The sequence below is a fragment of the Chelonoidis abingdonii genome, chromosome 10 (assembly GCF_003597395.2).
Source record: "Chelonoidis abingdonii isolate Lonesome George chromosome 10, CheloAbing_2.0, whole genome shotgun sequence".
NCBI classification, from domain to species: Eukaryota; Metazoa; Chordata; order Testudines; family Testudinidae; genus Chelonoidis; species Chelonoidis abingdonii.
In genome coordinates, this window is record NC_133778.1 from 5,432,421 (window position 1) to 5,460,420 (window position 28,000).

Below are 28,000 nucleotides of genomic sequence, written 5' to 3' on the forward strand. Positions count from 1 at the left end.
TGGCATGGCAGGTAGATTCTGTTAGCTCCATCTTTGCTTATCTACTTCACAGGTATGTTGTGAGCTATAATCAGTCTCCGTGAAGTGTTCTGTAATCCTTCGATGAAAGATGCAATGATGAGTGCAAAATATTATTATTATCTGTATCATGGGCATGTCTAACTTTTCCCCAGCGGGGACCACATCTTAATAGAGAGATCATCACGCAGCCTCCCCTCCCCTCCCAGTCTATCCACTGGAGCCCTACCAGTCTGGACCCCCTTTCCATTCATGCAAGAACCCTGCAGAAACACCAGAATCGCCTTCCTTATTGCCAGCTGCTTCTGTGTGCATCTTGGCACATCTGCAGCCATGCAGTCAGCTGGAAATGAGGAGGAGCCAGCATTATGTGACCTGGGCTATCTACAGAACGACCCAGTAGTTGTACAGTACTTTCTTTTGTGGCTGTCTAGAACCAAACAAAGCCCATCAGTCTCTGAGGATGGACCAATGAAACAGATCCTACAATATGACAATGTGCCCTGAAAGTTAAGTGCAGACCTTGACAAAAGGGGTAAATCTCACTACTCTTCTCCCCACAATCCTTAATACTCCGATATAAATAGTTATACCCAGTTCTGATCTAAAGGCAAAATCCATGGTGAGGCCACCTGTCAAGCTGGAATTCACTGGCATAACATGCATGCTAACCTTGGGCAGTTAGTGTTGAGTTTATCACTTAGTACATTATGAAAACTAATTAAGTCAATACAAAGGGGCCAGTCAGATCAGATAACACTTAAATCCACAGGGAAGCATTAGGTCATTTAGTAATTGTTTTGTTTGAGGTGGAGATACTATCGTCAACACATGATCAATCAACCCTGAGTGCAGGGGACTGGACTAGATGACCTCTTGAGGTCTCTTCCAGTCTTACAATTCTGTAGGGAGGGACAGCTAAGTGGTTTGAGCATTAGCATACTAAATGCAGGGTTGTGAACTCAATCCTTGAGGGGGGCCCCTTAGGGCTCTGGGGCAAAAATCTGACTGAGGATTGGTCCTCCTTCAAGCAGGGGGTTGGACTAGCTGGCCTCCTGAGGTCCCTGATATTTTATGCTAGTGTTTGTCATGTTAGAATGCCTGTTGGGATTGTTATTTGACATATAGTGCGGTACCACCCCACGTGTTGTAGGTGCTCCATCAATGGATAGGAAGGCATGGTTTTTATGCTGAAGGGGAAGAGTTTACAGTCTAGGGCTGAGCCCAGTCACTAGAATTTGTAAGAAAGCATGGGAATAGGAATACAATGATGCTATTGGAGGAGTCTGTTTAAAGCAAAGCGCTCCAAGAGGAGAACTATACATGGAAATAATATTTTTAACAACAATGGTACTTACCTCTGAATTCACTCACTCCTGGACACAGCTGCTCTTCCATAACAGCATCGAGAGTAATCAACACTTGTTCATTCAGTTCTGACAGTTCCTGGGCCACTGGCACTCTGAAAGCAGTGGCACTATCACTGGACAGCTTGCTTACTTCATCCAGGTCAATGTTTTTCACACCAACGGCAAACACCTTGACACCTGCGTTTGTCAGTGCCAGTGCTGCTGTCTGTCCATCATCTGTAGGTTTGCCTCCTGTCACAATAAAAGCAACTTGAGGGACCCTGTCCTCCCCCCTGCTACCAGCCTCTTTCACAAAGTGCTTTGCCTGGATGTGTCTGATGCCTGCTCCAGTATTAGCCACTATGCCTCCTCTATAGGTTACTCCATTGATAGCACGTAAGATCTGTTCTTTGGTGGGATAGTCCTTGAGAAAAAATTCATCAGTCACATCAGAGTTGTACTGGGCCAATCCCACTCTAATGGATTTGTCATCTGAATAGAGAGCATCAATTATGGAATATACAAATTGGATAACCTGCTGAAAGTTCTCTCTCCCTAAATTGATGGAGCTGTCCAGCAGAAACACGATGTCGACTTCTTTTTTACCATCTGAAACAGTTAAAAAGAAGATGAATATTAAATGCTTTGTGGCATCCAGAATATCATCTCAAACAATAGAGGAAAACAGACCATTCTTAAATTGTCGGCAAAGGCTGCGTGCTGCATGAAGAAATAATTCTGCATTTCATTGAGAAACACGTCTTGCCTTGGGAAATAAGATGAGTAGTAAGGCTATGGCTGATTCAGAATGAGTGAATGAGTCAGTGAAAGCCAAGCCATTCAAAAATGAGAGGCTGCCTCCTTTCTTGGATGGCCAATCTTAAAGGAACCTGACGTTCAGTGAGCAGGTGGTCGCCGCATTTTTGGAAAGTCAGGCCCCTTTAAGATGTCTCTTCTTTTGCTAGCACCCAAATTCACAAGTTGCTTTTTAAAATCTTGGCAGGACTATACAAACTGAACAAACCCCAGCTCACACCTCACCTTTTTGGGGATTCATATTAGCACTTGACATCCAAAGTCTCTGTGCTGCTAGCCTGCTAAATCCCTAGCAAAATCAGTCAGTCCCTGCTGGAGAAAATGTCCTAAAGCACCAATGAACTAGGAGAACCCTCTGAAATGTGAGATTTGAAGAAACCAGCCAGCAAAGCAGGTTCTGCAAGATCTATTGAGACCACATTTTGGATTTGGCAAAATATCAACCAGAAATGACTTCTTGGGGGAAAAGAGACCATAGCAACAGGAAGGAGAAGAGAATCAATATGCCTAGGCTTGAGGCAACCATTTAGGGTGACAGATTATATGCCGAGAATACAAAGGGCACAGTTAGGGTCATTGAAAGAGACAGTGATGGTTACATGGAGAAAAGGAGTGACTATATTTCAAAAACTTTGGAGGCACACCCAAAGATTATGGGCTCATCAGAACCAAACATCACGAGGTTTGTCCATCAAGATGCCAGATTAGGGTACCATTGGGTGTAATTCATTACTGGGCGCCAGTGAAAAATCAAACGAGGAAAATGCTGAGCAAGCAAATGATAAGAACAGTGATTCACACACAACATGCGAGCACCCCAGGGTGAAGCCAGTGCAGAGAACAGGATAGATTGGGGGTGAGGGAAGGCAGGGAACAGAATCCCAAATGCCAAATCTAAGTGCAAAACCTCTATTAGTTTAGCAAAATGCCTGGTTCTATTTTAAGGCTAGGATAACTCCCAAATATAGTCCTGATCGAAGGCTCTTGGAAGTCTATGGAAATCTTTCCACTGACTTCAATTGACTTTGGAGTGGGCTCCATGTGAAGTAGTGTCACGTTTCCCTCTCACTTCCATCTCATCTTAATGTTCCTTCAGCGACACACGCAGTGTTGTGACTGCTCAGATGAAAGGGTCCAGAAAACGAAATGTTTATGATAGTCGTGGAGTTTAAGGCCCAAGAGGACCCCCAGATCATCTAGTCTGACGTCCTGTATAGCACAGGCCGACGCCACCACCCAGCACCCACACACTAAACTCAACAACCGAAATGAGACCAAAGTACGATAGCCCACAGGAGACTAGACTCTATGTGCCACAGGCAGAGAACAAGAGGGACTGAGGGGCACCAGTGCTCCAGACCCCCACAATGGCAGGGAGATGATTAAGTGAGACATGCCCAGATAATCCTGGCAAGTGACCTGCACCCCACACACTGCAGAGGAAGATGGAAACCCCTCCCCCCGGGTCACTGCCAATCTGACCTGAGGGAAAATTCCTTCCCAACCCCCATACAGCGATCAGTTAGACCCTGAGCATGTGAGCAAGAACCAGCTAGCCATGCACCTAAGAGAGAGACTGCTCAGTGTCACCTCAGAGCATGGGCCCACCCTGCCCAAATGTTACACTATATAATATGTCATTTATTTTTATGAGGGACATATTTCCATCTTATTAACGTTCAAAATTCTACAGTTTTCCAAGTTCTGCAAGGCCCTTTCGGTGAGTATTATTTAGTACAATGCAAGCAAATGAATAAGGACTAAAATACATTAATTCTGAATGGCTTTACAAATTATGAGACTTTTATCCCATGCTGCTTCCCGAAGGTTCCCCCCCGTGTATACCAACATGAATAAAAGACTGACCAGGAATTGGAATTGGAGGAGGTGCAAGTGTAGGCTCTTGAGGTTCTTCAAATGATTTGATGAATCTCTTTTCAATGCTTGGGAGTGCTGTAAAATCTCTGATTATGAATGCAAGTCTAGGATCATTGGTAATTCTCTGCAGCTGAGTGCCGTCTGCATTCCTTGCTCCTACACCCAGGATTTTAACCCCAGTGGATGCAATCAAAGCAGAAGGTCCAGTCACATCATCCTGGGACCTCCCTCCAAGGAGGAGGACTAAATGCTGGGGGACCCTGTCTTCTATTCTGCTCCCTGCAGACTTAATGAAGTAATTCTTCACAACATAGTCCAGTGCGGCGCCAACATTTATTGGGGACCCTCCTTTTAGCCTCAGGCGGCGTATGGCTTGCAGAACAGCATCTTTGGTCTTGTGTTGTTTTAAAGGGAACTCTGGGAATATGGTATTGCTGAACTGGGCCACACCAATCCTCACTTTGTTTGGCCCAACATCCAGTTGCTGAACAATTCTGATGATGAAATCCCGAATGTGTGCAAGACCTTCAGTCCTGACGCTGTCAGAGCTGTCGATGAGGAAGATGACATCCTTCTTATCACTGTCCAGTTCTGCAGAAGAACAAAAACGTCAAGGAAAGAGGAAAATTACTGACATGAAAAACCTCCTTTGCTTGAGATTTGCTGTAAGGTTTCTGAGCAATCTCTTCCCCATTGATGAGCCAACTGATGAGATCTCTGATGAAGCTCCATTCACCTGATAAATATAGCATAAATGCTTTGTTTTTAAGGGGGCATGCTAAAATGTGCTAGCTATTAAAGTGAAAATCAACCCTTTAGGCATGGGAATTGGAGTTGGTTTCTTTGGGGGGGGGGGCTGTTTTTTCTTTGCCTCTTTTGGGCTTTATCAGTCAGTTTAAATTTACATCCAAAATCATAAGTATATCTCACCCCAAATCCTAATTTCCTGCACTCTGATTTCTACTTTTTATGCATTCTTTCCTTAAATGTACCTAACCTCATTTGGCCCCAGATTTATGCTCATTTGAACTAAAAAACTCTTCAAAGGACAGCAGACAAGGTAAGCAATGCAGCTCTTGCCCAGAAAACCTTAGCCCTCAATATCTCCACAAAATCGCTAATGAATCTCCATTCGCTTAACAGTGTGAATGTGCTGTATTCGTTTTTCAGGGGTAAATCATCTGTTGGCAGGGAAAGAATGGAATGTTATTTGCACTTTTAGCAATATCTACATGAACAGCAACACAAAGGCACTGGGTGATCAGACAATCTTACCTGGAGGGACAATTATGTCTCCTAGGAGCCTTTGTATCTGGTCTGAAGTCAGCGTTCTAATAGGGGTCAGCAGCTTCTGCTGTAGGCTGGGTAGTTCCTGGAAGCTTCTCACTGAGAATATATACTCAGGGCTGAGAGAAATCTTTGTCAGCTCCTCAGGATCCACATTCTTTGCGATAGTCAGAGGTGCGACTCCAGCTAGTTTGATTTGGAGGGCAGGGTCCTCTATCTCATCAGCAGACTGGCGGGAATACAGCAGTATTAAAAACTGAGGGACACCTTCCTCTATGCGACTTCCGAAAGGTCTTGTAAAGACATTCTTCGATACATACTCCAGGGCAGCTCCTACGTTAACTCTTTGGCCAAATTTGGGCTTTAATCTTCTCACAGCACTCAGCATTTCATCTTTGCTGGAGTAAGTATTGAGAAGAAACTCGGTCTTGGGGTCGTCACTGAACTGGATCACAGCAACTCGGGTGGCATCGAAACCCACATCCAGGGAGTTCACTATCTGTTCGATCAGACCACGGATAAGATTGAACTCAGCGGTAACAAACTGGGAGCCATCAATGAGAAAAACAACATCCTTCTTGCTGCTCACTGTCAAAAGAGAAAGAGTTCAGATGATGCACATATGCCCAAGAGTTGCATTGGTAAATGATCTAAAGGGCAAAAATTTAAGGCACCCACAGATGTGCAATTACACATCATCATTTTCGGGGTCATCAGCAAGCAGCACCGTGCTGAAATCAGCTGTCCAATGAAATCAACATGTAAGATTAAATAGTGTGGAAATCTAGTCTGCAGTCCTCATACACAACTCTGATTTACAACATTCAGAATCCAAGTGAGGCTAGACCCTGCAGGCCACCCTCTGTCCCGCACTCACACAATCTCACTTCGATCCAGCCACTAATTAAAAAAAATCAGTATCACAATTTGTCATTTAGTGCACAAAGGGGAAACCGTCAGCTCTCTCTCTTGGCTGTGTTAGCAAACAGAAGCATTAAAGCTCCTTTGCTCCCCTGTTCAGATTGCAACTCTGGCCACATAGGGTGGAGTAATGGTTGCTTTCCTGATATGAGTCCTCTGAGTGAAGGCCAGAAAGGGGGCTGAGAAGGCAAGCAGTCAGAGGAGCCCTGGCTGCACACCTACCAGACTAGCTTGCCACACACATGAGGTAGTAAACATGAGGATTATCTCTGAGCCACAGGTCCTTCTCTGGTCTTTTCCCAGAGAGGCGCTGCCCCTTACACAGGGCAGATTGCAAGATGACCATCTAGACACTGAGAAAGTGAGTTCAGGGACACTCCCATCTCTTTTGCATCACTGGATTGCTCTATACTTGCCATCTGAGAGTTATTTTCCCCATTGCTGTTATTTCCTAGAGGAAGGTTTGCTTCCTGATGATGAGCTTTTCTACTTGGCTTCAGGTCAGAGCAAAGTTCTGTGCCTGAATTATAAATGTCTGAAACATCTAGACAGCAATCTGAATTTACATGAAAATGTCAGTTTCTTATCTAAATGATCTAGTTTTCTTTTGGGGAAGTGGGGGCAGAAATTGTCTGGTCACTAAGTTATTAATTAATATATCACCCCATTTATTTATTGTAAGACTATGGTCCAGAGCCTGCATTAAATTCAGTGGACTGTGTAGACATAAAAAGCAACAAAGAGTCCTGTGGCACCTTAAAGACTAACAGATGTATGGGAGCATGGGCTTTCGTGGGTGAATACCCACTTTGTCAGACGCAGCAGTTGCATCTGACAAAATGGATATTCACCCACAAAAGCTCATGCTCCAATACATCTGTTAGTCTTTAAGGTGCCATAGGAATCTTTGTTGCTTTTTACAGATCCAGACTAACACGGCTACCCCTCTGATACCTGTGTAGACATAGCAGTCTGCCTGCATGGACCACAGGGCCTAGAGATGTATTTGAATGACTGGCAGGAATTACACAGATCCTTGCAAACCCAGGTACAAGTGGGCAAATAGAGGATAAATTAGCAGAGAGATGAGGTTGGTTTTGGAGCCTTAATTGTGAATGCCTTGCCTTTCCCTCTTTGCATCACAACCATAATTTTCTTTAAACATTAGTTTTTTGTCTCTGAGTCTTACTCGAATGAGCATTGCTCTGCAGACACAACAGCCAGAAAACACCTTCTCACCTGGAGCTGGTGATGGCAATTCAAGAACCGGGACTAACTGCTGAATTTGTTCCCTGGTGATCTGAGTGACTCTCTCTGAGATGACCTGCTGTACAGTATCCAGTTGATTGAAGTCAGGGATGGCAACAGCAAAGTCTGGAACATAAGAGATGGTCTGTAGCTCCGTGATATCGGCATTTCCAATTCCAATGCCTAATGGCACCATGCCACCAGTCTTCATGGTCACCGAGGGCCTTCTCACATCATCCCTTGATTTGCCAGATGTCAGCAGAATCAGTAGCTGAGGGACACCTTCAAGTATTCTGCTGCCAGTTGGGCTCGTGAACACATTCTTTATGACATAGTCCAGGGCTGCACCCGTATTAAGAGGAGCCCCTCCCATACTGGACAGGCCCTGGATGGCGCTGATCACGTCCGCTTTATCAGAGTAGTGGTTCAGAAGGAACTCGGGTTGTACAACATTGCTGTATTGCAGCACGGCAACACGGACCCTGTCAGGACTGACATCCAGGCTCTCAACCACTGTTTGCACAAAGGACCTCAGTGCAGGGAAACCATTTCTGGCACTGTCTGAGCCATCAATCAGAAACACCACATCCTTCTTCTCGCTTTCATCATCTGTTTTGGATACAATGAGGGGAGGGGAAGATAAGTCAGATTCTTGGCATAGGGTAGACATCCTCTGTATAAAATGATTTGCAGAGAGGAAACTCTTGGGATCTTAGGTCATGTATCACAGATGCTGATCCTGTTTCTTTATAGTTTACCTTTAGCCAGGCAGTCAAATGCTCTTGACTAATGAACAGATGGATGGAAATCCAATGAAAACCATGCGACATCATGTGCTGGGTGATACCTACCTAGTCAGGAGGGGCTCTATACTCTTTAGTGGAGGCATCAGCCTTCAGCAAGGGAGGACAAATGGAGTATATAACTAGGGGGCATTTTCTCCCAAAGTGATCAAGGGTGTCTAGGAAGTGGAACATATTAGCACCAGCTGACTACTCCACATAGAGTGCCCTAGATAGGGGTGCAAGAAGGAGGAAAGAAATAGAAAAAAAAACTTCCCCAGGGAGTATTCTAACCTAGAAATAAATAATGTTGCACGCGCGCGCACACACACAAATTCCACAGCTGATTGGACAATGGTGAAAATATTTTTGTGACAATATTTCAACTGGCTCAAGCCAGCAAAATAAAGAAGTGAACTAAAATAAAAATGAAAAATGTTCTATTGCTTTTTGTGAAAAAAGTAGCTGAACATTTCTAAAAGCTAAAAAAAAATGGATCAGTTCTACTACTGAACAAACTCACATCAAACTTCAAAACCCTGGTTCAGGCCAACCAGTAAACGGTCACTCCCTATCAAAGACCAATTAAGGTTCATCTGGCTAGAACCTTTATGGAGGCTTCATGTTAAGTATGTTGCATTTTCCCTGTCTCCATCTGCTGGTAGGAGGCCCATTGTCTTTGCTGGCAAAGCAGGGATGTTTCACAAAAAAAAGGCATATGTGTTCACAGATCTCTGTGTGGTACCATGCTGTTTAGAATTTTGATAGTTGAATTGTTACCCTTTTGTTATCCTTTATTCTAGTTCTGCCATTTTAATTTCCTCCAGTTATAATTGCAACTGATTCAATAGCATTTAATTTACTGGTTGATATCTCAGTGCAAAAAATAAAAGCTGTTCATTCAGGAAGAAAGATAGGCAAATGAACCTAGGATGGCAAGCAATAGATTTATGCACTGGATTGTTGATTCTGCCATGTTCCTCTTTCCCCACACCACTTTCAAGAACAAAATCAATTTGGAAGAGAAATGGAGACAACCTTGCCCTAATTTGCTCCTTGTAGCCCTAACCCAGCAAAGTGCTTAAAGCTACTCATACTGTAAGCTCTTCAGAGAAGAGACTATTACACTATGTTTGCACAGTGGGGCTGCAGTCTCTGTTGTGACCTGCAGATTGTACTTTATAATATAAATCGTAAACTATAAGATAGGCTTTTTACTTCAGTGAGACTGTTTGTGCCTAAAGGAGAACATGCACTGAAGCGCTTTACTGGATCAGAGCCCGAATGAAGAAAAACCAGCGTAGACTACCACTTGCTACATAATTATTTTAAGCCTCAGCCACATTGGGCCTGAGCCAAAACATATTGAAATCAATGGGAGACTTTCCACCAGCTTCAGTGAGCTTTGGATCAGCCCCAGGATCTATTGTTTCACGTGTAGTTCTAATTTATAATGATCATTTTGCAATATATTTTTTTTAGTCCTCTGAAACAAATTTGATACATGTTTCAACATTATAAAATCAAAAGAAATGGTGGCTTTCCATACCTGGCCGTTGAATGTCTATGGTTTGCAATAAGTTCACTATCTTTGGTTGTATGTCTCCAATTCTAGGAAGGGAATCGACTTTCAGAATGAACTCTGGACTATAAACTATCCTTTCTAGTTCTGTGACATCAGCATTCTTGGCTGCGATAATAAAAATGACAACACCCATTCCTTTCAGGACCTCTGCTGGTTGTTCCACGTCATCAGTAGATCTCCCAGCAGAAAGCAGAACCAAGAACTGAGGAATGCCTTCGTCAGTCCTGCTCCCAGCACTCTTCACAAACAGATGCCTCACTGCATAATCCAGTGCAGCCCCCGTATTCAGTTGTTTCCCAGTTTTGATCTTCATTCGTTTCACTTTCTGGAGTATTTCCTGCTTGGATGGGAATTGGTCAAAGGTGAACTCCACCTGGACATTGTCACTGTATTGAGCCACAGAGACTCGGATAGCATCTGGCTTCACATCGAGCTGAGAAATAATTTTGTGCACAAAGTCTCGGACAAGAGGGAACTGCCCAGCTAGGTTGGATGAGCCATCAATCATGAATAAAATGTCTTGCTTACTCCCTAGAACAAATAGAAAGAAAAAGAAAACAAGATGTTGAAACTTTTTTATGGTTCATCATGGAAACTTTTCTTTTAAGAAGCTGGATTTTGATTTTTAAAACGATTGAGTGATTTTCATTAACTAAAGTATCAACATGAAAGTATCTAAATAAATGAAAAGGGATACTTAACCTATTTCACTTTGGTCACCTTTTAATTTCTTTGAATTTCCAAAGCAAAGTGGAGCATCTGTTATCTATTTGTCAAATTCATCTTAATTTTCGCATTTCCAAATTAAATAATCTTTTTAATAGCCCCTTCTGAACAGAGTCACAATAAAAGAACTCGGAGGGGGTGGGGAGAGGAATATTTATATATATCAGGTTAACTTAAAACTTGACACAAATATTTTTGGAGATAATGTCAGAGACTTTCATTAACTTTTAATTCACTATCAAGAATAAATTCTGTCCTCTTCTACACCCGTACCAGCCCATTGATTTCAGTGAGGTTGCAATTAAAGGTTGACGCTAGCCTTTTATGCTGGGGGTTTGCTTTTGCTTTGGTTGATCTATGCTGTTCTGCACTATATTAATCTTTCCATTTCACTTTTTGTGGGGAGCAGTAACCACTCCTTACATGTGAGCTGGTCCACACAAACACCTATCGTAGGCACTAATGCATCCCAAGAGGTCGGGATACAAAGGCTATGGGGACAATTGGGCAGGATATTTGGTATGGTGGACATAGACCCATTCTGATCGGCAGTCCAGTGCTGATTCAGCAAAGCACTTGAGCAGTTGCTGAACTTTAAGCATGTTAGTGGTGACTTCAGTGGATCAATGGATCAACTCACATAAAATTAAACACAGGCTTAATGCTTTGCTGGATCAAGGCCTTGGAGAAGTAAGAAGTTATGCAACATTCAAAGTAAACAATCAAAAGAAACAAGACCAACTTAATACAGTCAACATGAAGAAAGGTAGATATTACCTGAAGGGGCAAGTGGAACTTCTTCCACACCTCCACTAACATATGTTGTTAAAGGATTAATTAACTCCTGTGGTAAATCTGCCAGAGAACTGAAATCATCCACAAAATACACCATTCTTGGATTAAATGCGATCTGCTCAAGTTCTGCCTTATCCGCATTTCTAACTCCAACACAAAACGTCAGCACTCCAGCCCGAGCTAATGCATTGGACGCTTGTATGAATGCATCAGCAGACTGCCCTGCTACAAGCAGGACCAGGACCTGTGGAACTTGTTCATCTATTCTGCTGCCAACAGTTTCAATGAAGTGATTCGTAAGGACAAAGTCTAGTGCCAAGCCAGTATTCAGCACTGATCCCCCTCTAGGGAACAACTGTCTCAGGCGAGTAATGATATCTGCCTTGGTTGGGAATGTGTTTAAAAAGAATTCAGTTGTAGGAGTGTCACTAAACTGTACTAGGCCAACGCGTACATTGTCATTTCCAACATCAAGGCCGTTAACTATGCTCATAACAAAGTCGCGTACAAATGGGAAGTAGGCATTTCCAACGTTGCGTGATCCATCCAAAAGAAAGATGATATCCCTTTTGCTTTGAACTGCAGTGGAGCACAGAAAATAAAGTGAGACATCATAGAAAACATACCAGTATTTGTCATGTGTGCATACAGTATGTACCGTACACACATGTATACCTTGTTAGAGAGAAGAGGGGAGTGGGAGAGAGAAAGCAAAGGGAAGATAGAGTTTCCAAAAGAGTAACATCAAGAACATTACATGAAGTTATTGGCTGTTTTGTTTCTCGCTTGTGCTGCAAATAGGATTTGAATAGCTCGTAATTAGAAATGGAGCCTCATCCTTGTCTGCTGCACAGAAAATGTATATTATCACTAATGCCAATCAGAATGGTTGCGTACTCTGTAGTTACTCTGGGTCAGAACCTCCGCTGGTGTCAACTGGTTTCATTGACTTCAATAGAGAAACACTAATGTACGCCAGAGAAGAATCTGACTCTCTGCAGTTAGTCTCCATTACACTGGTGTGAGGGAGATAATATTTAATTAAAACTTGGGCCTCCTATTAACACCTTATAGAAAAGATGAGTTTGGTAATATGTAAAATACACTGTGATCTGAAACATGGCCAAATATAGTGAAACCAGTACCAGAGACCATCCTTATGCGACAATCTCCCATTCCGAGCGACTGCCCCCAGAGCATAGTGAGCCAGATTCTGCTCTCAGTGTAAATCTGAGGTAACTCCATGGACTCTAGTAGAGTTACTCCAGGTTTTTCCTGGCATATCAGAGAGCATAATATGGCCCCTGGAGTACAACTGTCAGTAGAAGGGCACCTGTCTTAAGTAACTGTGGTCTGATGGTATTTTGAGTCACCACCTTAAATATTGTTCACTGAATGCTGTGTTTTTAAGTAGGTGTTTCTCCTGGCTGTATTGGGGTCAGGCCCGGCTCCAGCTTTTTTGCTGCTTCCCTCCGAGAGGGACTGAGGGACCTGCTGCCATATTGCCACCGAAGACCTGGATGTGCTGCCCCTTTTCATTGGCCGCCCCAAACACCTGCTTGGTTAGCTGGTGCCTGGAGCTGGCCCTGATTGAGGTGACCATGTAAGATGCCTGTGTATCTCCACCCTCCCTAGCTGCAGAATGACAGATTTGCATTTTGCTATCAGTGATGGACAAGAACTTCCCTCTTTGGGGACGTACTGCCTGATCCTGCACCAGTTGCTTAGGTCCAAATTCTGGCCCCTCGTACTGATATTGCATAGTACCTGGCCCAGCCATGCTCCCCTGCAACACAGAGGAAGGTGGCATCAGACCTACAACTCCAGCTCAGTCCCACTAGAGGATTCTCCCTACATCAGCATTAAGGCCTTTTTGCTCTGGAGTTGTGCAGCAAACTGCAGGATCTAGGCTAAAATGTCACAGCTTTAAAATAGTATCTCAGCCCTTTATAGGATTAGAAGATAATGCTAAATCCCACTGGGAAGCTTAGGGTAAAATACTGGCCCTATTGATGTTAATGGCAAAGCTCTCATTGACTTCGATAGGGTTGGGATTTCACTCTTGGAATCTCTCTTTTCCAATTCCCACTCCTAGTCCTTAAAGGTCCTGTGATATCAGACTTAAAATCATAACATTCCTATGTGCTGAAAAGATGCCATTGCTTCCGGAACAAATCTGGGCCTCTACCTGGGATCAGTTTAGGGGGAAATTCCACTTTTAGGGGGATGCAGGAGTCAACTTTTCACTTGTAGGCTGATTAAAAAAAATACTAAGTCTGGTGTTTGAAGCTGCTGAGGGGTTTGAAATGTTAGGGGGAGTAGAGACTAATGGGCTGGAGATATGGTCCTATGTCTGAGATAAACTGCATAGGAATGCAACACATTTATCATTTGCTTATGCAATTTATAGCATGCCTCTCCAATTGATCATATGGATGCCAACTCCTCATATATAGGCATACGTGTAGGTACGTTCCTCTATTCTGAAGGTCCTTTTGTCGAGGGTAATGTCTGATGTCTTTAAACTTGAACATTAGAAAGAGCTATCCATTTCTCTCTCAGGTTCTTTCTGTAGGGCCCTAGTAACAGGGCATTAAAATCAAAAGGGCAAAGCTGGTCCCTTTGGAATGAAATTATTTCTGCCAAATCATATAGATTAAGTTGCTCTTCTCTGTTCTCATCTGTGGTCACCATTCCAGGCCTTGATGTGAACTAATATCCGCAGATAATCTATTGGAGTGTCATACTAAGTAGGAATGTTTGTAAAGGGCTGTTGCAAGGGAACATTTACTTGCATACAGTGTTTCTTTACAGCTATGTTTATGACAGAGACAGAGAGACAAAGAGGGAAGCTACATTTATAAGTTTTAAAGAACAAAACGTTTAAGGACATTTTTACTTGGCATTTTGAAATAAAAATGTCAGGGTTGACATGGAGCCATGCGAAACTGTATTAGCAGGAAATACATTTTGAAAAAGCTTGTTAAATGATAGATTCTTTTCCCGTGATATTCATCTTAATTAAGGATCAGTGCAGGCTAACTGATTTGTAAAATGTCATCTCTCCGTAGGGAGCAGTCATTGCATTTTGAAAGGATTCCTAAAACCATACAGTTTCTCTACACCCTGGGTTATCATTTTAGTAACTTGGAGAAACTAGAAAGTGATACAGTCCTGATCCAGTTTCACTTAAGTCAATGGGAATCTCTCTAGTGACCTTAATGGGAACTGAGAGGGAGGCCTTATTTGTCTAATGTTTTCATGACATGGGACTGAAATGAGAGTTTAGAACATGACCCTCTGTACTTTATTATAAGAATCCAGCCTCACACTTGTCTACTGGTGAAAAATCCTTAGGAGAACCTTACTACAAAATCTTTAGGCACATAAATCATCTATTGAAATACATGGGAAACTGGTTCAGATGCCGTTACTCAGGTTCCTGTGTAAGGGTCTAATCCAAAGCCTACAGAAGTCAAAGGAAAAAACCATTGACTTCAATGGGCTTTGGGTCACACCCTAAATGAACACAATCAATTCTAGACTAGTTTTATACTCAGTTAGTTTTATAGATGGGTGGATAATGAGAATTTTTTCTGCAAATTTGAATTTCAAATTTGAATTTGAAAGTGAATTAGAAGTCATCAATGTTCACAAACTTCAGGTTCACTTTCTGTAAATGTATGAATGGTCAAGCTTTATCGTCACATTTACAACACTTTCAAATAGAATTTTTAAGCTTGCACGATCGATTGAATATCCACAGAAAGCAAATTTCAAATTGTATATTTGATTGTAATATTCAAAATTTGCTCTGCGGTGATTAGTAACACAAATCATCTCATCAGAGATCAGAAACAATACCAAGTGACTTATGTAATTAACCAGCATAGCATGAATTTTGAAGTTTAGGTTCTAAATATTTATGACAAATATATGGGGAGGGCAAATTTACAAAGACATTAATGAAAAACCTCAAGTAACAAATGCATTAAAGAATTTAACAATCTGTTCATGAACATTTTGCAAATGGAAAAGAGGCAACATTTAACTGAACTAAATGTCCATTATGGATGATTCATTCATCTCTACTAAGTATAAAATAAGAATTGAGAATTATTTTAGCTACATCTCCTTTGATAAATGTGTATGGTTACCTTGTGGTATTTCTTGAATAACTACTTCTCCAGAGAGTGTTTTTACGGGTGTCAGCACTTGAGGGAGAATGCCTTGCAGAGCTGCAGTACTGAAGGCAGCTGAAGTGAATGCAAAGTTTGCTTCCTGGGCAATTGCTTGAAGTTCCGACTGATCTGCATTTCTGGACCCGATGGTGAGAACCACAATTCCATTCCTTTTAATCTCTGCTGCTGGTTGGGCAACGTCATCTGTGGACTTACCACCAGTAATGAGCACCAGCATGGGCAGAACACCTTCGTCGCTCCTGTACCCTGCAGAACTGGTGAAGAAGTTTTTCCTAACAAAGTCCAATGCCGAACCTGTATTGAGTGTCGTACCACCCATTGACTTCAATTTCCTAATGGTAGTGACAACATCTTTTTTATTCTGACTGGCACTAAAATAGAACTCTGGTTGTACAGTATCTGCATATTGTGCCACAGCTACTTGGATAAGGTCTGGTCCAATTTCCAGCCTTTGGATGATTTTGGCAATGAAATCACGGATTGCAACAAACTGGCCAGTTCCCAGTGCAGTTGTGCCATCTATCAGGAAGACTATGTCCTTCTTGTTCACTTCAACAACTGCAATTAACAATATACAGATATATTGTCAGTGGAGGTGCTCAATCAACAATGCTTATTAATGCAACATCAACAACTGAATGGGCTATATGACTTTCTGTTTGCTTTAAGTGTTACAGTTGTTTTACATGCCTCTTATGGGTACTTTGGTTTTGTGTCATGAATTTCACTTCCTTCCCTTTTGAAGTGCTTACTTTCAAAACATTTCCCCATTTTCTATTGCGGAATTGCTTTGAATTCCACTATAATATGATTTATTATAACAATGTCTCTTTCTAAATCATGGGAAAAAGTTAGAAAAATGTCAAAAGCTAATCATAATAAAATTGCAAAATGTATTCTAGCACAGAAGAAACACACTCAAATGAAAAATCGTCATACTCTTCAATGGGCTAGAACATCAGTTGACATAAACTGGTGTATTCCTATTAGCTTCAGTGGAGGCATGCTAATTTACATCATCTAGTCCCATGTGTCTCAAAATGGTTATGCTCACAAAAGCAATTAAGTAAAGAACAGTTCCCACTTATTTCACATACCTGTTCCCTGTGTGTCTTCATGTCTTGTCTGTTTCCTTAGCTAATAAAACAAATTATTACTGTTCTTTGCTCAACACAGCCAGCCCAGCTATGGAAGAGTGAGCTGGATTCTATTCTGGCTTGATTAAATTTTAACTGCCAAATCTTTTTAGGGATGTTGATGTAAGAAGTAGAAAGAACACAACTGGATTTTCAAATCCCCAGTTGAGTCTGAAGGGCTAGTAATTAGAAAAAAAGTTGGTTGTGCCATACTGGAATCAAAACGCCATTACATTTAACACAGAAAATGTAGGCACTAGATAAATAAATATTAACATGGTTAATAGGCATTATGATAAAACATGATGATATGTAGACACTATCATAAATAAATATTAATAGCATCATTTGTGCATGTGCATATTGCACAATATTCATTTAACTTTCAACAATATTACCCTAGAAGCCATAATAAGAAAATCAACAATTATAGGATGGGGAGAGGGTATGTTTCAATTTCCACATTCAGCCTTAACTGACACTTCTTTTTACAAATTCTTGGCTTCTCCGGGTGACAGTGAAAAGCAATTCATACAGGAGCACTGGAGGAATTTTTTCCAGTTTTTTTTTTTTTAAATCACAGTGGCCAAGATATTCAAAAGTGACTAGTGATTTTGAGGGCTTTAATTTCGGGTGCCCAACTTAAGATGCCTTATAATGACTGGATTTTCCAAAAAAGGCTGGAAGCCAGATTCCATTATAGGGTCTCTAGTTGGTCACCCAAAAATAGAAACATTCAAAAATCACGAGTCACTTTTGAAAACCTTACCCAGCTTGTTTTGTATGTTTTAGGCTAACCAAGAAAGCAGGGTACAAGAAAAATACATATTACAATACTCTCTGTGATGTGGCTGGCCGGTGAAAAGCAATGTGCCATCTTAAAATACTCTTAGGAGTTTGATGCTTTTATGGGGCAAAATCCATAATCAGGGCCATTGCTGTGATCAGACTCTGTGCCAGAGCAGAAGGCCTAAAAAGCAGTGGAGTTGATGCACTGGCAGGCAGGCTGTGGGAAGGCTGTTATAGGGATTCAGTACAGTATGCCATGTGCACAATAAGGCAAAGATTGCCAGAGTTCTGTCTGTGGCAGCTTGCGCCGGAACTTTGGCCAATAGTTCCGGACTATGTTGTACTTGTTGTCCAAAGCTGCTGACTAGTGGGAGAACAGAAGTAAAAGCCTCTACTACAGCTCATGGATGGTAGTAGCAACTTTTCTACGCCATTAGTGTGGGGGGAGGAAATGGCAGTCCTTGAGCCCATCAGCGAGCCCCTGCCCATCTATTTTGGCTTTGAATAAGACTAGTGTTTGGCCTTACGTCCTTTCTCAAGCAAAAGCCCTATGACTTGAAAGACTCCAGTGGGAGTTTTGCTTGACTAAGGACTGCATGACTTGGACTATATTAAAGGGTAAAGCCAAGGTTCTGCCCACAACCCACCCACCTACTCCCAAATGAGAGCAAGCAGGAAAACAGGTTTATTCCTGTGCCCCTGGACCCAAGGTTGGGTGTGTGCGGTGCAGGTAGGGTGACCAGATGTCCCAATTTTATAGGGACAGTTCCAATATTTGGGGCTTTTTCTTATTTAGGCTCCCAGCCTCTGTCGTGATTTTTCACACTTGGTTTCTGGTCACCTTAGATGCAGGAGTTCTTACTCTGTCTATGCCGGTGGATAATCTAAATCACAATCTAGTTCTAACTGCCTAGGCTTCCCAGTTTAAAAAGAATGTTACTAACATAAGCTGCCAAAGTTAAGCTATTCACATACCATTCATTAGTGGTTTACTCTTAGCCGCTTTCCAGAACATTGAATAGTTTCCAAAGCCTTCCAATATTTGTTCCCCCAGCAGTCAGTTTTGTTCCTCATCAGTTTCCCACCGGAGAGGGGTGCCAGGCACAAAGCCAGAGGTTTGGATGTAGGAAGGATGCCAGCTTAATAATAAGGCCTGTTAAAGCACTGATTTGTGTCCTCCAGAAAGATGCCAGCAGCACCCTCTGGGCTTGTGAGCAGCTAGATATCCAAACATGGAGGCCCTGGGGCCTCTTTTAACTTTATATAGAAGTTAGTGTGACTCATCCAAAGAGTTTGGCACAAAGGTGACCAATAAGGCATATGTCTTTGTTAATAAGTGATCACCATGGTCAAATTATACCCTACATTTCCTCATAAAACAGGAATGCAGGAACTGCAAAGTCCTGCCTCCCCAAAAAATTTTTTAAAAAACCCACTTCATCACAGTGCCACTTTCAATGGACAAGATTAAGACAAAACCATTTCTTCCAGATTGTTTAGGGGAGGTTAGACTCTTAAAGTCTGATCCAGAGACCCATGAAGCCAATGGACACACTCCCCCCTGAGTTCAATGGGCTTTGCATCAGGCCATTAGGACCTGACTCTGAAAAATGCTGAGGGCTCCAAAGGGCTCCTTCAACTGTGGGAGTTAGGGGCCTAGCTACCGATGAGATCTGGGCCTCAGTGTTTCACAGGGGTGTTTAGCACCTTGCAGGAATGATTTCTGATCTCTCATGCTGATCTGTATAATATCCAATCTGCACATTGTGGGCAAAATTTCAAAGGCACAGATGGGAATTAGGTGCCTGACTCCCATTGAATTTCAGGGCCTAACTCCCATGGGCACTTTTGAAAATTCCAGCCTCTCCTTTTCTCTCTCTCTCTCCATATATCTAGACATACACATATTCTTAGTTGTCGTCTAACGTTTCAGACTGATACTTCTTCTAATGTAAATAGAAAATATACAAGTAGAAACAGAATGAACTACAACCCGTGTGGTATTGTGAAGACTGAAATTTACACTCTTAGCAGTCTCTGAGTAGAATGTTTAGGAAAAAAAAAACTTTCCAATATAAATATCAAAGAACTGGAAAAAAGTTCTAAACTCAGATCCCCAAGCTGCTGCCCCCCCATGCACAGATGAGCTGTTAACTGGATCCTTTGGGCTTGATTTTAGTGGGTTTTGGAATGGACGCTTTTAGCTAAACAAGAACAAACTTCCCCAATTAAATTTTGAAATCAGGCCAGATGGTTAGATTAAACAACTACCATGAGTGAGAATTACATTTACCAACGGACAAATGGAGCCCATGAAGTAAGATACGGTATTAGGCCAAATTCTGCCCTTGGCTACACCCATACAACTCCAATGATATAGTATAGTTCAGAATGTAACTGATTGAAACATTTTGGGATGAAGTTTTTGAATGCCTACGCAGTGGGTGAACCATACAAAATGTACCATAGTCCGTACTGGCCTTTGGATCCAGAAAGGGTTTCTTATGTATATCACTTGAGTAATGACATGCACAAAAGGATATCTTCATGAACCCAGGGAGAAGCGTTGGCTGAATGGATGCATGAACATTTTGGAGGACTCACTCATCACAGGGGCCTTTGAAAATATGGCACTTCATGTATATTATGGTAACCCATATATTACTGAATTTAACTTAATTAAAGCAATTATAAAATGACAGTACCAAGGGATCCTAATTACCTGCATGTTCCATAAAATTCATGTGTTACATGTTAACTCCAGCACAGGTATGTTTCATTTCAAGGACATGTTACCAGATAACCCAGTTAATGCTGCGAGTAATAAATAGATTGGGTGTGTTACTTGAAATCTTCATTGCCATTAAACTGAGAAGTGACACTTCAGTGTTTTGCTTTCACTGCCTCCATGTAAAGCTGCAAACCAACTGAGCTACAGTATTTAAGGATAAATTATGCTAATGGGATAGGGATTGCCTCTAAAAATAATTGAGGGCTGCTTTTTTTTAAAAAAAAAAAAGTTTAATGTAATGGTACCCTCTAATGCAAACTTATTCCTCTTTCCTGTACAGATGGTCTGTACAACATCTATGTGTCATTAAGTTGTGCCACTTAAGTCCTCAAAATAAAGGACTTAAGTAGTGCGTAGGACTTGAAATTGTCCTTTGCCCAGGGATGAATTTTGCCCTTAATGTAGAAATCTGGCATAGTAGGGCTGGGCATGAGGTAGGGCTGGTTGACATTTTCCATCAAAACTTTTTTCAGTGGAAAACTGTTTTTGACTAAACGAAAATGTTTGCTGAAAATTTCTGCTCTCCTCTGAAAATTTTCAATTTCTTGTCAGAAAACCAAAAAAACTAAAAAAAGAAAAGAGAGGAAAGGACAAAATCAGGTCTCAGCTGAAACATTTTCAATTACTGAAAAGAAAAAAAAACATTTTTTGGCTTTTTTGTTTGTTTTTGGTGAAAAAAACCAACATTTTCAGGAGGGAAAAACATCCAGCTAGCTCCCTCCTGAACCCAAACTGGCTCTGAACAGCCTATCACCATAGTAATTGTTCAAAATCTAGATCTGGATATGAAAGCTGCATGTTGGGGCCATTCTTAGCTAATGACTAAGAATAATGAACCCCAATCTGCAGTCATATCATTGTCTATAGCACTGTAGAGTCCTCATCTGAATTTTACATCTGTTAACTTCCCTGACCAAATGTCACACTTAAACCTTCTATTGAAGCTTTACTGCAACATATGTTGTAAGTTTTCATGACACAAGCATTCTTCAGAGATTGACAAATCAGAGGAGTTCACATCTGGTTTTTTTATATCCTGCTTATTTTGTTTAAACCTCCTGTTGTGATAGTATCAGGTCAATGTGTCGCCTGCTGGGCTAATGCGTTTCCTCAAAGTAGCCCGGTGTCTTCTCCTCTCTCTCTCAGAGAACATACCAGAGATGTGTTTTAAACATGCAAGAGGCCATTCATTCAATGAAATACAACATTCTATAAATGCATACATACCTTCTGTAACAAAGGTTGGGGCATTTAACAAAATGAGTCTTTGGGCCACTCCAACAATGTTTGGCAGTAAGAGTTCCTGAAGATCAGCAAGGGTACGAATATCCAGGGCAGTAAATGCGAAGCTTCCATCAGTAGCAATCTGCTGAAGCTCTGCGCTGTCAGCATTCAGGACCCCAATACTAAATGAAAATATACTAGCTTGCTTCACCGCTAACACTCCCTCTCTGATATCATCACTAGACTCTCCACCACTTATCAGCACTAAAACCTGAGGCACGCCTTCCTCTATTCTGCTGCCTCCTGCCCGTGTGAAGTGGTTCTCCACCACAGATTCCAGTGCTGCACCAATGTTAGCTTCCTCGCCACCAAGGAAACTAAGTGCCTTCACTGCATTCAGAACATCAGCTTTTGTGGAGTAGCGGTTCAAAAAGAACTCAGTTCTGGGTTGGTCACTATACTGCACCACCCCAATGTGTATCTCCTGAGTTCCAACTGAGAGTCTTTCAATGAAATTTACAAGGAAATCACGTATGGCTGGGAAATTGACACTTCCGATGTTGTTTGATCCATCAATAAGGAAAATAAGGTCAGCAGATTCTTGCGCTTTAAAAAAAGAAATGCAAAAGGTGAAAGCATTAAAACAAGTGATTACATGCAGTCATACAGTGTTCTGACATGTTTCTTTGGAAATCAGTAAGAAACACGAAAATGGGAAAACAAAACACACATTTATTAAGGACAGTGAATTTTGCCTCTTAGTTCTGCATTCTGATTGAATATGAGTTAACAGACCAAATATCTGTTTCATGAGACAATACATTATTATGAAAAAATCTGAATTCATTTTTATAGTTAAATACCATGACACTATTTTTACAGGGGGGAAACTCTAGAGCACAGAATTTTGTGAAATCTAGATAATTTCTGTGGAAGTAACTTGTCTAAATATTTACAGAAGTTAGGAGACCCAAAAGAACTAAACAGATTTAAACATAAACACACATTTGCACTGTCAGTGGAAATGTGAACATAATTTGTAATCATGGTTAAATTCAGGGGATGTTATCTCGTTGCACTTTTTTCAAGACAAAATGTAACTGTTACGCTGTAAGAATATATTCACAGCTGGTGAACCTGTAGGTCTTTTCATATGGAAAGTTTCAGCCTCTGTTTGGAATTCTGCTGTGTTGTATGTTTGAAATGTTGGCTGAATATATTGTTTTTTTCACACTGAGTGACCAGTATCTAAAATGTGTTTGTAGACCAACAATAAAAAAGGCTGTACCATTGACTGTTTATTTCATTTTAGAACTTTATTCTCAATTGTCCCGTCCATGCACAATATTAGTGGGGAAAGTTTATCATTGCAGGTATAATAACAATGCAGATGAAGACCACAAATAAATGTACTTGTATTTGTGGTTTTGTGCAAACACAGAACCTTGCATTGGTTACAAATGCAGGTATCTGGTTTTGTATTTTTGCATGACCACTGGATATTCAATCAAATAATGCAGAATCATGTTAAAACAGGCGGATGAAACCAGTCATGACATAATTATCCAACCTTACTGATAACCTGGATGGTCGCAAACACCTAATGTGAATATATACGTCAAATGAATTATGAATTGGAAAAGGAGGCAGGACCTCTTTTTGTGCAGGACTTACCAAAGCAGACTAAGAATTTCCTAAAGAGTCTGTTCTTCCCTCCTTGTACTCATCCATGTCAATGGGATTTGTACAAATGAATCAAGGGCAGAATATACCCCAAAGTGGACACAGATGTTTCCACGATATAACTAAGCAACCCTGAAGCCATTAATAAATAACTGACAAGTTGATTTTGGAAATCTTCTCTGACTCTGAACTTTAAAGCACCTAAGGCGAAATCCTGGCTCTATTGAAGTCAATAACTTGGATGGGGTCAGGATTTCACCTCTGGTCTTCGCCTGGAGCCACTTCTGTGAAATACCATTACATGATGCAAATATGTGATACAGTAAAAGGCTCTGTTCCTTTATTTATCTCATGAGCCATTTCAGTCCCCATAAGAAATGCCAATTAAATAACTTCGCTATGGTTAAGAACTACTAAGGGCTCGGAGATTTAGTCAAAAGCTATGAAAGTCCTTAACTTTTAATTGAATTGATCATTTCAGACTGTGGTGTACTCAGCCCACATAACAATAAAAAAAGCAGAGGAAATAGCTTGCACAATACATGGCTTTGTTCATATCTATTTCATGTGTCCTGACCCTCTTTTTAATAATGGTATTTAATTTATTGACCGTCGTGTCCATTGGTCATCGTAGTATGAGTAGCTCCTGTACAGGAGGAAACCAGAATACAATGTATGCAAATGTTGGATAATTTGTCATCACTGTAAAAACCTTGTACTTACGTACACACTGATGGAACAAGCCAGTGATGGAGGACAAATGAAAGCATGCTTGTTACACCATTAAGCAAAGTGTGTCAGATTAGACAGACAGCTAAGATTTAATGTAGGCATCAGGGCAAATTCAAGGCTAAATTTCCTATTCACTCTAGCCAGCTCTGTGGCTGTCAAAGTTTGTGTTTTCTAGAGTGCAAATTCAAGGTCCGCTTTTCCTCTTACACTTGGTTTTCATGCATTATAATGGCCATGGCATTTTTTAGGTGAAGTTTACAAAAACAGCTACATGGGATCACAAGATAAAATGAATGAAAGTCAATTACCAGCTAAATGAATGGCACCATAAAGTCATGGTAGGCAGATGATCAGCTTGGACTATGTCTAGGGGAGCTCACAATATTATCCAGCATTGATCATCAGCTGCACCATTATTTTTATTATCATTTATATCTAGGTTGTGTAAATCACACAGTGACAAAACGCAGTTTATGTACTAATGTTACCTTTCATTTTTATTGGTAGAAAAATAACATGCCAAAATTATTCTTGAAGGGAGGTAACCTTAGAAATATTCCTTCACAGAAATAAACGTGTATTTTGGACTTAAAAATATTTTCTTCTAGAAAAATGTCCATGAACCAATAGGGAATTCAATACATTAGTCTGGTTACCTGTCAAGATGTTTCATATACGGGCCCAATCCTCCACACATTAAGGCAATGGCACAATGCAAATTGTTTTCAATAGGAGCTGGATCAGGCCCTTAGTGGCAAAAATATTGAACTCTCTATAGAGTGCAATCAGAGAGTCAGGTATCATAATTATTTCATATATTGAAAAAAATCCCTTCATATAACTGAGAAATCATAGGTCACTGGTGGAAAATTTTAATTTCCCCGTGGATGCAAATGATCTGTCTATTTGCCCCATCAAATACTTAGCAAAACAATAGGCCTGTGCTCACGCATTTTTGTGCAAAGTATCATGCAATGATGGATAGCAACTGGTGGGACTGAAATGAGAGGTTAATTAGACAAGACAAAATGAGTGGATTAATGTTATATCTTGTATATCGCTATTGTCTTACATTTCCCAAAGGCTATTGACGTTTAGATGGAGTCTCGGGAATAAAACCAAAGGTTTGATCATTCAGCTTTATTATGTGGAATGTACAGTCACTTTCCAACTTTGTAATCGCATAAGGGGGCAAAATTGTCTCATTCACTGGGCCAGTTCTGCCCTCTCTTGCATCCAGGGCAGCACCATGGAAGTCAGCGGGCTCCAAGGTGACATTCCCGTCTTTGACAAGATGGTCCTACTGCTCTAGCGCTCTACTGCAGCACTGCAAAGGGGATTACCAACTTGCCCGCCTTCTTTGATCAGAGTGAGCAGAGGAGAAGAAAAGCTACCACTATCCTAGAGTGGGCATGGGATGTCAAAATATCTGGAGCCTGGTCTCACCACAACTGTTACCGAACAGGGAGCCAACAGGAGGAAGGAGCCATTCTTGCCACATTGGCTCCTAGTGAGATGCAGGAAAAATAGTCAGAGTTTTTAAAGCTGTGTCACTCTGAGAGTGCAAACATGGCCTTCCTGAAGCTCCTCATACTGATCAGTGCCTCCTGGAAGTGCAGGAGTTAATAGAACCCCCCACAGCGTCTTCCCTGCAGTGCAAGGAGAAGATCAGCTGCCAAACTGGTCCTCACTTCCTATCGTGAGAGTCTGCTTACAGCGAAGCTTTGAGGAGAGAAAATGATCCCTGAAACAACTTCATTACAGGCCAGATCTCACCCCCCCTAAGTCTGTGGAGTGGCTCCCATTTGCTCCAATGGGCTTTGAATCAGACAAGACAAGTGTGATCCATTGTATTTCACAAACCAAATTATCTAGATATATTTTATGCACGTAGGACTAGTTCATGGCCCCACCGAAGTCAGTGACAGTCTCCCCACTGACTTCAATGGGTTTTGGAGCAGGGTCTTATGGGGAATGTTTCTATGGATGCTGTTATTGCTGCAGCCCTTTATTTCACATTTCACTGTGAATCAATGACAGCCTAGTCCCAGCTTATCAGCTCTCATCTTCCAACTGGGCAGCTGATAGGGTGTGCTCCTCCTTTAGCATTTATATCAATAGATATTAAATGGTGGATATTATGGGCTAGGCGTAAAGATCCTTAGTTGCTACTAAGTTGTCTCACAAGAATCTTTCTTACAAAAATCACTAAACCTGTGTTCTGTTAATGAATGCACAAAAATGACTCCCGGAGGGATTTCTGCAGTTGTTTGCATTATTAAGCCCATGCATTTGAAATAGGGACGAGCCCTGCACTTTGTGATCAGGCAAGAGTTTGGCCCAAGCATTGACTCTAGGGTGAGGCTGCCTATAAGTCCTGCAATCAGCTCCATGCAAGCAGGCTGACCTTTGTGCCCATGGAGGTTGGATCACAGGTTCAGGGCCTGCATTAGGAACCGTGATGCTTTTTTCCTATCACTGACTCGCAGACCTAGACAATGCTTGATTTAATAATCTGACAGGGAGCTCAGTATATTTTGCAAACAGTGACAGGCTTTCACTGTACGATTTGCTGGGAAACCTTTGTTTTTAAACCTTTGAACGTCCATCTCCGTCCTCCCCTACAAAGGCTTTAAACAGTGCAATACCAGCAATTACCATACTTATCTCAAGGATCAGTACGGCAATGTCTCAGCACAGCAGTTTGCCATTACCTGTGATGTCTTTAATCACTCCTTTTCCTCCAGCCATTTCTGGAGTCAGGGATGTGCAAACACTTGCCACTAAGTCTCCTACTATGGCGTGGAGAGCAGTAATATTCTCTATGTTGAAAAGGTGCGTATCTTGGGGTTCACTCACTACTTCCTGTAATTTCCCTTCCATTGCATCCTGCACTCCAATTGCAAACATGTTTACATCAGCAGACTTAAGGACAGATGATGGCAGAGCGACATCATCCTGAGATCGTCCGTCCGTTAACACTATAATAATCTGGGGGACGCCATCACTTGCTCTGCTTCCAGCAGCTTTAGTGAGATGGTTTTGGATTAGGTATTCTAATCCTTTTCCAGTCTTGTTGCCTCCCCCCAGATAAGGCATGTTCGAAATATGGGACAGGACATCTTGGTTAGAGTGATACGTATTTAACTGGAACTCTGTGTGTGGGTTTCCGCTGAACTGGACCAGGGCAAAACGAAAATCATTTCCTCTCACAGCTAAAGATTTTACAACATCATACAGTAACTCTCGAACAAGTTGGAAATGTTCCTTTCCAATGCTCCAAGAGGAATCCACTAGAAATATTATATCAGCAGCAGCAACGATTCTGACATCTTTAAAAAAACAGATTGGTTTAGCATTTTCTACCGGTCAGTTGAATAAGTCCATGTTGCCCAAACCCTTCCTCAGACATGGCCTATTTTGCATTATCAAATGAAGCCCCTTATTCCTGGTATAACCTGATGCAAGACAAAAGAATCATTTGACGCTAGACTGTGAATAGCCCTGTGCAGGGACACCAGGAGGGGGAAAGATGCGAAAAGCCATCCTCCCTTCCACCTGCACAAGAACTAGTCTCAGACCTGGACCTCCCAAAGCACCAGGGTGAGAAATTATGACATTTAGCATGGGAAGCAGCATGCACTGCACTCTTCCATAGGTGATGCCCCTTCTGCACTGCGGGGCATTATACTTATCGCTGGGACAATTCCCCTGTGCACTTTCACTGGAGCGGCATGACTCTTCCTCTCCCCTTACTGTGGGCTGTGGCGAAAGCCCTGGTCCACTGATGCAAAAGCATGTGATTAGTTTCATTGGCCCAGATCCTACAAGATATTTAGGTGCCTAACTCCCATAGGCACCTAACTACCTTTGATGATCTGGACCATTGAGGTCAGCGGGATTATACATGAGTTTAAAGTCACACACATGCTTCAATGCTTTGCAGGATCCAGGCCTAAAAGTGTTAAAGGATCAAAGTTCCACTAAATAACTCCTGGAGCATGCATTGTTAGCACCAGGAAATCTCCACTAGTCAAA

General features: G+C 41.6%; 1 protein-coding gene across 7 annotated transcripts in view; it reads right to left on the bottom strand.

The window, feature by feature from the left end:
- COL6A3 (collagen type VI alpha 3 chain) overlaps positions 1 to 28,000 on the bottom strand; it is a 116,280-nt gene that overhangs the window by 62,708 nt on the left and 25,572 nt on the right. For 5 of the 7 annotated variants that reach the window (XM_075069879.1, XM_075069880.1, XM_032800055.2 and 2 more), the window contains exons 3-11: positions 26,677 to 27,294; positions 21,551 to 22,153; positions 15,563 to 16,165; positions 11,388 to 11,984; positions 9,849 to 10,415; positions 7,509 to 8,126; positions 5,337 to 5,936; positions 4,050 to 4,652; positions 1,377 to 1,976 (exon numbers count right to left, since the gene is read on the bottom strand). In XM_075069879.1, the coding sequence (XP_074925980.1) occupies positions 1,377 to 1,976; positions 4,050 to 4,652; positions 5,337 to 5,936; positions 7,509 to 8,126; positions 9,849 to 10,415; positions 11,388 to 11,984; positions 15,563 to 16,165; positions 21,551 to 22,153; positions 26,677 to 27,294 (5,409 nt within the window). The remainder of the gene's footprint in view (positions 1 to 1,376; positions 1,977 to 4,049; positions 4,653 to 5,336; positions 5,937 to 7,508; positions 8,127 to 9,848; positions 10,416 to 11,387; positions 11,985 to 15,562; positions 16,166 to 21,550; positions 22,154 to 26,676; positions 27,295 to 28,000) is intronic. The other 2 variants (XM_032800056.2, XM_032800058.2) reach the window with 2 other exon arrangements.